This window comes from Narcine bancroftii, chromosome 1 (assembly GCF_036971445.1).
Source record: "Narcine bancroftii isolate sNarBan1 chromosome 1, sNarBan1.hap1, whole genome shotgun sequence".
Classification (NCBI taxonomy): domain Eukaryota; kingdom Metazoa; phylum Chordata; class Chondrichthyes; order Torpediniformes; family Narcinidae; genus Narcine; species Narcine bancroftii.
Window position 1 is genome coordinate 149,794,987 of NC_091469.1, and position 11,558 is coordinate 149,806,544.

Genomic DNA, 11,558 nt, shown 5'->3' on the forward strand with positions numbered 1-11,558 from the left:
GTGAAACTGCTCTATGCCAATCCCACGTCCGCCTATGTGGAGTACCCAGATGGCAGAGGACAGAGTTTTCATCAGGGACCTGGTGCCCGCTGGAACAGTGGGTCTGTTGCCTCAAGTGCCCTGCGAACCATAGAGCTCATTCTCACCACCCCCAGTTAGGGCCTCGGGGCATCTGGTTCAGGAGGAAAGTGCGTCCCCCTCCACTGTGAGCTGGAGACCAAGCCCGCCTCTCCTCCCTCACAAGGGGACCAGGAGACCCAAGGAATCCAAGGCCCTCTGATGCTAAGGCACTCCACCAGGATGTCTACACCCCCGGACCACTTAAATCTGTAAATTTGTAAATAAATGTATATTTTTCAACTTTTTTTCTGTCTTCATTCACAGACCCTAAATTCTGCAGGAAGGGGTGAACTGGGATTTACGGGTTGTGTGTTGTGCTAATGGCTGGCCCCGCCTCCCAGCTCCACCCCCATCTGCCCACATATAACCCTGGTTTCCCGTCTATACCCAGAACCCTTCCGAAGACTACTGTGAAACCTTACCCATAGTTATAAGCTAATAAAAGTGTTCGTTCTACCTCCAGTTGTGAGAGCTTTTATTTGCATTACACAATGTGAAGGGATATTTCCATTAACATTTGGACTGTAACTTTGTAGTTTTTGAATAGATATTTGAACTACTTCTTCCTGTGACAACCTTCATTTACATGTAATGTACTATCGACAGATCATTAAATATAACACTGGACAGCATTTGTCACAGATTAGCGTGCAAAGAAAGTGGTGAGGGAATTTCGTGGGTCAGGTAGCATCTGTAGAAAGCAATCAAGAGTTTTGGGTTGAAAATCCTTTAGGTATAGCAAGAACTGGGCAGGCACGAATAAAAAGATGGGGTTGAGTTTTGGGGAGGGGAGAGCACAGGCTGCAGTCAAATGTAGGTAGCATGAGGAAGAAAGAAAGGGGGCAAGATGGGATAAGTGGAAGGGGTAGAAGCACTGATAGGTGGAAGGAAGAAAGGGGTTGGGGGCTGGAGGAAGGAAGGTGTTGGTAACTTGCAGGTCAGAAGGGTGAGAAAGGGGAAAGGGAAAAAAGAAGGATTAATGGGGCCAAAGATCAGGGAAAGGAGGAGATGGAGAAAAAGGGGAGCTACCAAAAATTAATATTAACACCACCAAGAAGGAATAGAGTGTTTTGCTCTTAATCTGATTAGGCCATAGACAAATATGTCATTGTTGAAATGGCCAATGGAATTGATTGGGCATTCTTTTGTTGGTCTGAATTCCTCTCCGGCTTCTCTTCAGTCTTGATTCTTGTGCCTTCCTGTTCTTTCTTATTTCTTGAAGAAGGGCTCAGGCCCAAAACATATAACTTTACCTCCTATTGACGCTGCAAGACAGGTTGAGCTCCTCCTTCTGTTTTCAGTGGAATAGAAGTGGCTGACCACTGGAAGATCTCTGGTGTTGCACCAGACAGAACAAAGTTATCAAGCAAAGCAATTCCCAATCTGCATCCAGTCTCCCTGATGTAGAGGAGGCTGCATCAGGAACTCTGGATGCAGTGAATCGCCTCGACAGAAAGGATTGCTTCGAACCACAAATGGGAGAGAGGAGGTTTGTTACAGAGCACCAGTTATTGCAACTTGTTGCTTTTTCTGTGCATATCTATGAAGTTGTAACCTGAGATTTTTAACATCAAACCACTTCCATCGAAAACATTATGTATTTGAACGGGTGATGTTTGAATATCAGAATATCTTAAAAAAAGGCTTCAAAACTGTTTGATCATGGTTAGGCCTATTATTGTGTTAGCCCACACTAGAGCAATTTTTGTCATTCCAATTCCTGGACCTATTTTAGTGTGCATTTTTTTCTTTGCCATGCATTTACCCAAGTTCTTCTTGAAGGCTATATGACATCCAGTTTAATTCATCTGCCATCTTATTTTTCGTTTCCCAGGCGGGGTTAGTTTCAATTCATATTATGGTCTGTACAGGCATTTTAGGATGAAGGGGCGAAACAGAAAGTCTGCAGGCGCTGTGATCGTAGATGCTGGAGTAACTGAGCTGGTCTCGCAGTGTCCGTAGGAGGTGAGGCATATTGCTGGCGTTTCAGGGCTGAGCACTTCCTCAACGTATGAGTTCCTTTTTAAAAAAAGGAGTCAATATCAAAAGGCTGGGCAAAAGGGAAGAATAGGAGGGGAAGGGGTGCAGACCAACATACAAAGTGTGTTAAATAGCTATGATAAGAGGACAGAAGAGGGGAAAAGTGAGGGGGGTTGTTTTTGGCATTGTGAAAAAGAGAGAAAGATAGCTGAAGGAAAGGAGTCATAGCTACTTTGTTGACTACTTTGGTGCTGCCCTCATGCACCCATGAACTTTGCTGGGAGGTGGCTTTGTTGAGCACCTCAGCTCTAACTGCAGCAATAGCCTGGATCTCCCAGTGGCCACCCATTTCACTTCTCCTTTCCCCTCTTCGCCTTCTGAAGGGACTGCTCCCTCTGTGACTCCCTTGTTCCTCCCTTCCCACTGATCGGCCCCTGTGACCGCAGGAGATACTCCACTTGTACCCACATCTCCACTATTCATGGCCCCAAACCGACCTTCCAAGTGTTTTTATTTTGGGGTGAAGGACCCATTGTGTGCTATTCTATGTCCTATTATTTATCCCCTGGTCTCGCTTGGTATAGGATAAATGCTGATTTTGTTAATTTGTTTTAACCGAAATATCAAAGAAATTCATATCTGCTTTAAATATTTGTAGGTGTATTTATCTTCTGATTTGATTTTTAATTTCTTATTAAATTTTTGTCATTGTTTTTGTATTTTTCCAATACTCTGCTTTGCCACTTCTCTTTGCATATCTATCTGCCTTTTCTTTGCATCTGAAGTTATTCTAAGCTTTTTTTAGTTGACCACGAAAATTATTCGTGGAATTTTTCGTTCTGGTTGGAATGTATCCTGTGTATTCTGAAAGAACTCTCTGAATGTTTGCCATTGCATTTTGACTATGCCTCAAGTTAATTTGTCACATTACCTACACTCGTGTACTCAGCACACCAGGTGTCTGCAAATTTTCTTGTTTACCTTTTTGTAGCTAACTCTACTTTCATTCCTTGATTGTTCATTAAAGTTGCAAATATTAATTGTCACTTCCTCAAACTGAAGATGAAGTTTAGTCTTGTTTAAATCATTGCTGCATTGAGTGACCTCACTTTGAGGCCAGTCGTTAATCATATTTCATTGGAATCTGAAGTTGAACGCAATCTGCTGGGGGAGCTCAGAGGGTTCAATCCACATCAGTGCGAGAAAAATGGTCACAATTCCAAGCCGAAATGTCAACCATTCTTTTTCTCTCACAAATCTAGTACCCAGTCTTCTTGTGAATTGCAGAACATTGTGTCCAAAGCAATCAAGTGGAAATTACTCATCTTGGTTACTTTTGGTCAGCTGATTTTTTTTCCTGTCAAGATTCAAGCTTCCTTGATTGTCCTGTAATAACGCAGGTGTAATTTTACATGAAATTTGCTTTCATAGAACACTACAGCATAGTACACGTCCTTCAGCCCTTGATGTTGTACTTACCCATATATTCCTTTTTAAAAAAAAAGTACTAAAACCTCCCTTCAGCCCTTGATGTTGTACTTACCCATATATTCCTTTTTAAAAAAAAAAGTACTAAAACCTCCCTACCCCATAACCCTCTATGTTTCTTCAATCCATGAGCTTTCTGAACCTCTTAAATGCCCTGTAAGGCAGACAGATACACCATCTGCAAAAATTGTTGGGAGCCTCTTACAGTCAGAGAAAGAGAAGCAAAAGAAAGTGTCTTCCCACCACCCACCCCCCAGAGTTGCCAAGTGTCCATGGATTTGCCTGCAGGACTTCAGCAGTCACCCGGACTTGAGTCCAATTTATCAGCAATCTGAGCTCCAGATCCGAACCTCCGACACAGTCAGGAAGCCTTCAGTGCCCTTGGCACCCTCTCACTTCCCGGTTCCCTTTAGCCAGTCTCCAGCAGCGCACAGCCTGGTGGGGAGTATTTTGACTGCACCCACCCACAGCCTGCATGGGTTCCTGGCCTGCCGTCTGTGTGTTCTTCAGCTCTTCGCTGGTCCTTTGCCATGGTCAACATATAGTTTAAAATAACTCGTGATTATTGCCATACCTTTCTTCCTTTGAATGGGTACTAGTGTGGGGTGACTGTTGAAAGGCCCGTATGTGTAGTACTAACAAGAGATTTCTTGCCTCGTTTATTTCCCACCTCACTACAGGCTCCATCTACATTCTGCTTTTCTGAATGTGAATTATCTCTCTCTCTGTGGTGTGAGATTGCCGTTAACTTGGAATGATTCAAAAACCTTTTTCTTAACTTTCGGTCTCTCTTGACTACCACGTAAAGCAAAAAAATGAAACATTTAAAAAAAATGTTCCAATAAAACTAAACAAAAAACATTGCATTTGTGGTCTGGGAAGGGATTTTGCCTTTTTTTCCCAGCCCCCTCGTCCACTCGACTGTGTTTATTGGTGGTTCAAACTATGTAATGGAATACTCAAGTTCCTCTGTATGTTGGGGAGTGGGGGGGGGCTAAAGGTTGGGAACCACTAACTTAGAAGTATCTCACTGGAGTTCATGAAATGTGATTTATTCACAGTCATCAGAAGTAATTGGCAAGTGGTGAACTTGTCATAATCTTAGATTTAATCTGTTTTGGAGTCATTCAAGGAGCAACTTATCATCCAACTATTATCAAGATCTCAGGTTGATTGAAATGCGTTTGGTAGTATATAGAAAAAGTTTGATAAACAGAGTTGAAGTGGAGATCTGCCTGGCATACATCTGTTTGGAGAAGGAGTGATGAAATTTGCATGAGCTTGTCAGGAATGGTGGAATACAGGTGCTGAAGAAAATGGTGGAAATCGAAGTATTGAAGGCTCCAAAGCAAGAGACTGGAGTGAGAGAGATTATGGATACTTCAGTGCAACAGCAATGATTGGAGAATGTTTATTTTGGCCACCTGCATGTTGCACATCTCAAGCTCCCAAGGAAACCCACAGCAGGGTTTCTGTTTGACTAAAGCAGATTGCAAACACTCTTTGGATAGACAGCACCACATCACTAATCCCACAGGAATTAGTGCAGTTTACTAAAGTATACATTGATTTTATTTGGAGTGTTCAACCACTTAGAACGGTGTTTTTTCATCCTGGACCACTTCACCAGTAAGCTAAGATTAGTGGCGTGGTGTTCAACAGAACGGAAATGGGCCCTTTGGCTCAATTTGTCCATGCTGATCCAGCCAATCCCATTTACCTGTGTTCACCCATATCCATGTTAAATTTTCCTGTCCACGTACCTGTCTAAATGTCTTTTAAATTCCACCTCTGTCACATTCTGTGGCAGCTCAATCATTTTTAAATCTTTCCCTCTTCACCTTAAATCTCCGCTCTCTAATTTTATGTTCTACCCCATGGGGGAAACAAAACTACTATTGATCTTGTCTGCCCCTTATGATTTTGTAAATCACCGTAAGATCGCCCCAATACTTAAGGGAAAAAAATTCCCCAGACTGTCCAGCCACCTAATTTGAGCCTACCAGTCTTGTGAATCTTTTCTGCAACATTTCCAACATGAATTTCAAGGGCAGTATTATTAGCATGTCAGTGAGTGCAATGCTATTACACTGCCAGCAAGCGAGCTTCAAATCTGGTGCTGTCTGTATGTTCTCCCCTTGTGTGCTTGGGTTTCACCCGCAAACTTTCGCACCATGCTACCTGCATTGTCATTCAAGAAGGTAGTGGACCTGACCAACTGGTCATTGGCCTCTTTCTCTCGTCCAATCAAGCTAATGCTGTATCTAATTGCATTGAGCTGCTAGCGGAACACAGTTTGTCAGTCAGCATCTGTGTGTAGATGTGGTCAGTCATCGTCTCCAGCCTGGACACTTTATCAAGACTGAATAAAGGGACCTGGCCTAACTCACCGAGTTCCTTCAGCAACTCATTGTTCACTCAAGATTCCAGCATCTGTAGTTTTTCTATTTCTCTGTATTCAATGAGCAAGGTTCCTGTATAATCTGACCTGGGCCAGCCTACCATGTAGGTGGGCCCTTGTGAAAGTCCATTATTTAGAAGGAAAGTACCCAAGCCTTAGGAATATGCCATTCCTCCAGGTGTACATTGTGGGTCAGGCACACTGGCCATTAATTATTAATTATCTTAAAGTGAGCTCATTTGGTGGAGGTTTTAGACATTGTTAATTTAATCTTCCTGGTACAACTATTAAAAACTCAGCAAATCAATCTTCATCAGCATCAGGTTAATCACATGCCCTGGAAGCCTCTCCCCCCCCCCCCCCCCCTCTCCCCATACTTGCTGCCTGATCTGCTGAGTCTACCCCGCATTTAGATTTTTTTTTATAGTAATAATTTCGCCTCTCCAGCATTTGCTTCTATTGTTCAATTTGGACCACCCTTACGGGCTAGTGTGTCATTGAGTGAAGCACAAAAGTTTGTGTGTGTGATTGTAGTGAAAACACACAGCCCCGAAACGTCACTCGTGTATCTTCGTCTCCTCGGAGACTAGCTGAGTTCCTCCAGCATTTCTTTGTTTTTAGCAATGTGACATTTAATCCATAGCCCTTTGAACGAATTGACTTGGGTTCTATATTGTTCTTCTTCTTTGGCTTGGCTTCACGGACGAAGATTTATGGAGGGGGTAAATGTCCACGTCAGCTGCAGGCTCGTTTGTGGCTGACAAGTCCGATGCGGGACAGGCAGACACGGTTGCAGCGGTTGCAGGGGAAAATTGGTTGGTTGGGGTTGGGTGTTGGGTTTTTCCTCCTTTGCTTTTTGTCAGTGAGGTGGGCTCTGCGGTCTTCTTCAAAGGAGGTTGCTGCCCGCCAAACTGTGAGGCGCCAAGATGCACGGTTTGAGGCGATATCAGCCCACTGGCAGTGGTCAATGTGGCAGGCACCAAGAGATTTCTTTAGGCAGTCCTTGTACCTTTTCTTTGGTGCACCTCTGTCACGGTGGCCAGTGGAGAGCTCGCCATTTAACACGATCTTGGGAAGGCGATGGTCCTCCATTCTGGAGACGTGACCCACCCAGCGCAGCTGGATCTTCAGCAGCGTGGACTCCATGCTGTCGACCTCTGCCATCTTGAGTACTTCGACGTTAGGGATGAAAGCGCTCCAATGAATGTTGAGGATGGAGCGGAGACAACGCTGGTGGAAGCGTTCTAGGAGCCGTAGGTGATGCCGGTAGAGGACCCATGATTCGGAGCCGAACAGGAGTGTGGGTATGTCAATGGCTCTGTATACGCTTATCTTTGTGAGGTTTTTCAGTTGGTTGTTTTTCCAGACTCTTTTGTGTAGTCTTCCAAAGGCGCTATTTGCCTTGGCGAGTCTGTTGTCTATCTCGTTGTTGATCCTTGCATCTGATGAAATGGTGCAGCCGAGATAGGTAAACTGGTTGACCGTTTTGAGTTTTGTGTGCCCGATGGAGATGTGGGGAGGTTGGTAGTCATGGTGGGGAGCTGGCTGATGGAGGACCTCAGTTTTCTTCAGGCTGACTTCCAGGCCAAACATTTTGGCAGTTTCCGCAAAACAGGACGTCAAGCGCTGAAGAGCTGGCTCTGAATGGTCAACTAAAGCGGCATCGTCTGCAAAGAGTAGTTCACGGACAAGTTTCTCTTGTGTCTTGGTGTGAGCTTGCAGGCGCCTCAGATTGAAGAGACTGCCATCCGTGCGGTACCGGATGTAAACAGCGTCTTCATTGTTGAGGTCTTTGATGGCTTGGTTCAGCATCATGCTGAAGAAGATTGAAAAGAGGGTTGGTGCGAGAACACAGCCTTGTTTCACGCCATTGTTAATGGAGAAGGGTTCAGAGAGCTCATTGCTGTATCTGACCCGACCTTGTTGGTTTTCGTGCAGTTGGATAATCATGTTGAGGAACTTTGGGGGGCATCCGATGCGCTCTAGTATTTGCCAAAGCCCTTTCCTGCTCACGGTGTCGAAGGCTTTGGTGAGGTCAACAAAGGTGATGTGGAGTCCTTTGTTTTGTTCTCTGCACTTTTCTTGGAGCTGTCTGAGGGCAAAGACCATGTCAGTAGTTCCTCTGTTTGCGCGAAAGCCGCACTGTGATTCTGGGAGAATATTCTCGGTGACACTAGGTATTATTCTATTTAGGAGAATCCTAGCGAAGATTTTGCCTGCAATGGAGAGCAGCATGATTCCCCTGTAGTTTGAGCAGTCTGATTTCTCGCCTTTGTTTTTGTACAGGGTGATGATGGTGGCATCACGAAGGTCCTGAGGCAGTTTTCCTTGGTCCCAACAAAGCTTGAAAAACTCATGAAGTTTGACATGCAGAGTTTTTCCGCCAGCCTTCCAGACCTCTGGGGGAATTCCATCCATACCTGCTGCTTTGCCACTTTTCAGTTGTTCGATTGCCTTATATGTCTCATCCTGGGTGAGGACCTCATCCAGCTCTAGCCTTAGGGGCTGTTGAGGGAGCTGGAGCAGGGCGGAATCTTGGACTGAGCGGTTGGCACTGAAAAGAGATTGGAAGTGTTCTGACCATCGGTTGAGGATGGAGATCTTGTCGCTGAGGAGGACTTTGCCGTCTGAGCTGCGCAGCGGGCTTTGGACTTGGGGTGAGGGGCCGTACACAGCCTTTAGAGCCTCGTAGAAACCCCTGAAGTCGCCAATGTCCGCGCTGAGCTGGGTTCGCTTGGCGAGGCTAGTCCACCACTCATTTTGGATCTCCCGGAGTTTGCGCTGAAGATGGCTGCATGCGCGACGGAAGGCTTGTTTCTTCTCTGGACAGGACGGCTTTGTATGGTGAGCCTGGTGGGCAGCTCGCTTCTTTGCCAGCAGCTCCTGGATTTCCTGGCTGTTTTCGTCAAACCAGTCCTTGTTTTTCCTGGAGGAGAAGCCCAGTACCTCTTCAGTGGATTGCAGTATGGTTGTCTTCAACTGATCCCAGAAGGTTTCAGGGGACGGGTCCGTGAGGCGGATTGCATCGTCGAGCTTTGCTTTGAGGTTTGCCTGGAAGTTTCCTCTCGCTTTGTCTGACTGCAGGTTTCCAACATTGAACCTCTTTCTGGGGGCTTTACTGTTCCTGGGCTTTGGCTTGAAGTGAAGGTTGAGCTTGCAGCGAACTAGCCGGTAGTCAGTGTGGCATTCCGCGCTGAGCATGACCCTGGTGTGGAGCACATCTCGTTTGTCTCTTTCTCGCACCTGGACGTAGTCCAGGAGGTGCCAGTGTTTGGATCGGGGATGCATCCAGGTAGTCTTCAGGCTGTCCCTCTGCTGAAAAAGGGTGTTTGTAATGACAAGCCGCTGTTCTGCGCAGAGCTCCAACAGGAGGCGCCCATTGTCGTTGCACTTGCCGACGCCATGCTTGCCCAGGATTCCTGGCCAGGTTTCTGAGTCTTTGCCGACGCGATCGTTGAAGTCGCCGATGACAACCTTGTCGGCTGTAGGAGTGCGTTGGATGAGGTTGCGCAGGTCAGTGTAGAACTTGTCCTTTTCTGCTGGTTCCACCTGGAGGGTTGGAGCATGGACACTGATGAGGGTGATGCGACGCTTGTTTTGAAGGGGGAGTCGCGTGGACATGATTTGGTCCGAGTGGCCTGTCGGAAGGTTTTCGAGTTTGGAGGCAATGAAGTTCTTGACCATGAAGCCTACACCAGATAGGTGTCGTTCATCCGAAGGCTTGCCAGACCAGTAGAGTGTGTAGCCCGCGCCGTGTTCTTGGAACGCGGTTCTATATTGTATTCACCTGCAAATTAGCAGCTACATTAGTTATTGGTGGCCTTTGTCCCGCATGAAGGAGAAACACTGACAAACTCAAATAACATGGTGATTGATCATTACTTTCCAACCGAATTACCAATTATCAGGCTGCAATTCTTCTTTGGTCACCTTTTTGCTCAATGATCCACGGGTCCGACGATGTGTGGTGCTGTAATGACTGACAAAAACATGGTGAGTAGGTTCAAAGAAAGAAAGTTATGCCAGGTATCCTCTCATCAGCCACATTCCCAGCAGTGGTTTCCCTTTCCTTTTCCATATTTTCTGTGACTATCACAGACTCGATGTGGAATGCCGAGAGCTAGAAGCACGAGCAAGTTCCTTGAGTGGACGGGGTGTTTTGCTGAACCGAACTGAGCGAACAGATAGGTCAATGGAATTAAGTGTCATTCTCATACTTGTTACAGTAACTAAGCTTGTGGATCCACTGGTTCTTGTACATGAAAAAATGATCCTGAACTGGGGTGATTAGAGACCCAAGTTCAAATCCCATGATAGCAATTGGAGAATTTAACACAGGAATTTTATTCCAAATTTAATGAAGTAACCTCAATGCAGCAATGATCATCTTGCAACTTTATGTGAAGGAAAAGAATACTATCTACTCTAGCTGATAATGTGATCCCAGATTCTCATTCACGGAGTTAACTCTCATCTACCCACACTGTTGAAAGGCCTTGAGCTATGGATAATAATGCAGGCCTTCCCATCAGTGCCTTCATCCCGTGTGTCTCAAAGGACAATGTGAGTTTGTCATGTACACTGTCCGGATTCACAGAAATTCTTACTTGCTGCAGCCAGATGGTAAAACTATGGTAAAAAATTTAATTTATCACAAATGCAAGACAGAAAAAAAGATAATAAATATCAAAGGGTAGATAAATATGGATTTGGTGTAAGAAAATGTTTCAGAAGTGCAGATAGATCTTTTGGTACATTGCACCCACTTCATAGATGAGCCATTTTAGGCAATATTTTAGTAAAAGGATAAGCTAAGAATTTAAGAGTGGAGCAGTCTCTTGGAGCCTCCTGTTCTTCTGGAAATGGGTTGAAAATTAGTGAAATAATCATAGTGACATTTTTAGACAAATCTTAAGAATTAGAAATATGTGTAGCCAGTGAAAATGTTGACATTGTTGACTTGCAGAGGCATGGCTAAAAGCAGAAGATGAAGAAGAGTTGAAGCTAAGCTGGTATAACATGTTTCGAAAAGATAGAGCTGGTAAGTTAGTTAGTGTATTAATATGATGCACCAGGGAGACTTCAGGTATGAAAATTCAGATGCACCTGGCTGCAGAAGAGGGAAAAGTAGGTAATAGTGGTGTGATTAGAGATTGGTGCCTGATTTCTACCATCGTCCCCTAATTCATAGACCGAAAGTAAGTTACAGGAAGGAACTCCAAAAAAATAGAGCACACTGCCTGCTCTGCAGGAAAAAAAATCTCGGGGTTGTACGTTTATGTCATGTATATTCTCTGACAATAAATCTGAACTTTGTACAAAAGAGGAACACTGGAAGAGAGTGATGCAGGTGCAACAATTATCCGACCAAATGACCTGGACAACTGGGGTGGATGCTGTGTCATCTGTGGAGCTTGCAGTGTTCTCATTAAAGGTTAAAGACCTGAAACATTAGCTATTTTTCTCTATAGTTTGTTAAGAAATCTGTTGCATTATGTTATGTGTTAGTTTTGGTGATGTCATGAAGAATTTTGTTTATTCCTTGGCCTATCTTAAAATGTCTTCATTT

At 44.8% G+C, this 11,558-nt stretch overlaps 1 protein-coding gene across 17 annotated transcripts in view; it reads left to right on the plus strand.

The window, feature by feature from the left end:
- Window positions 1-11,558, plus strand: part of nek1 (NIMA-related kinase 1) — a 240,341-nt gene that overhangs the window by 188,428 nt on the left and 40,355 nt on the right. For 13 of the 17 annotated variants that reach the window (XR_011358400.1, XR_011358407.1, XR_011358411.1 and 10 more), the window contains one exon: window positions 10,956-11,030. The exons of the other annotated variants lie outside the window; for them this stretch is intronic. Coding sequence is in view for 10 of the 13 variants with exons in the window: in XM_069941511.1 (XP_069797612.1) it covers window positions 10,956-11,030 (75 nt within the window). In the remaining 3 variants the exon portion in view is untranslated. The remainder of the gene's footprint in view (window positions 1-10,955; window positions 11,031-11,558) is intronic. 17 annotated transcript variants of the gene reach the window in all.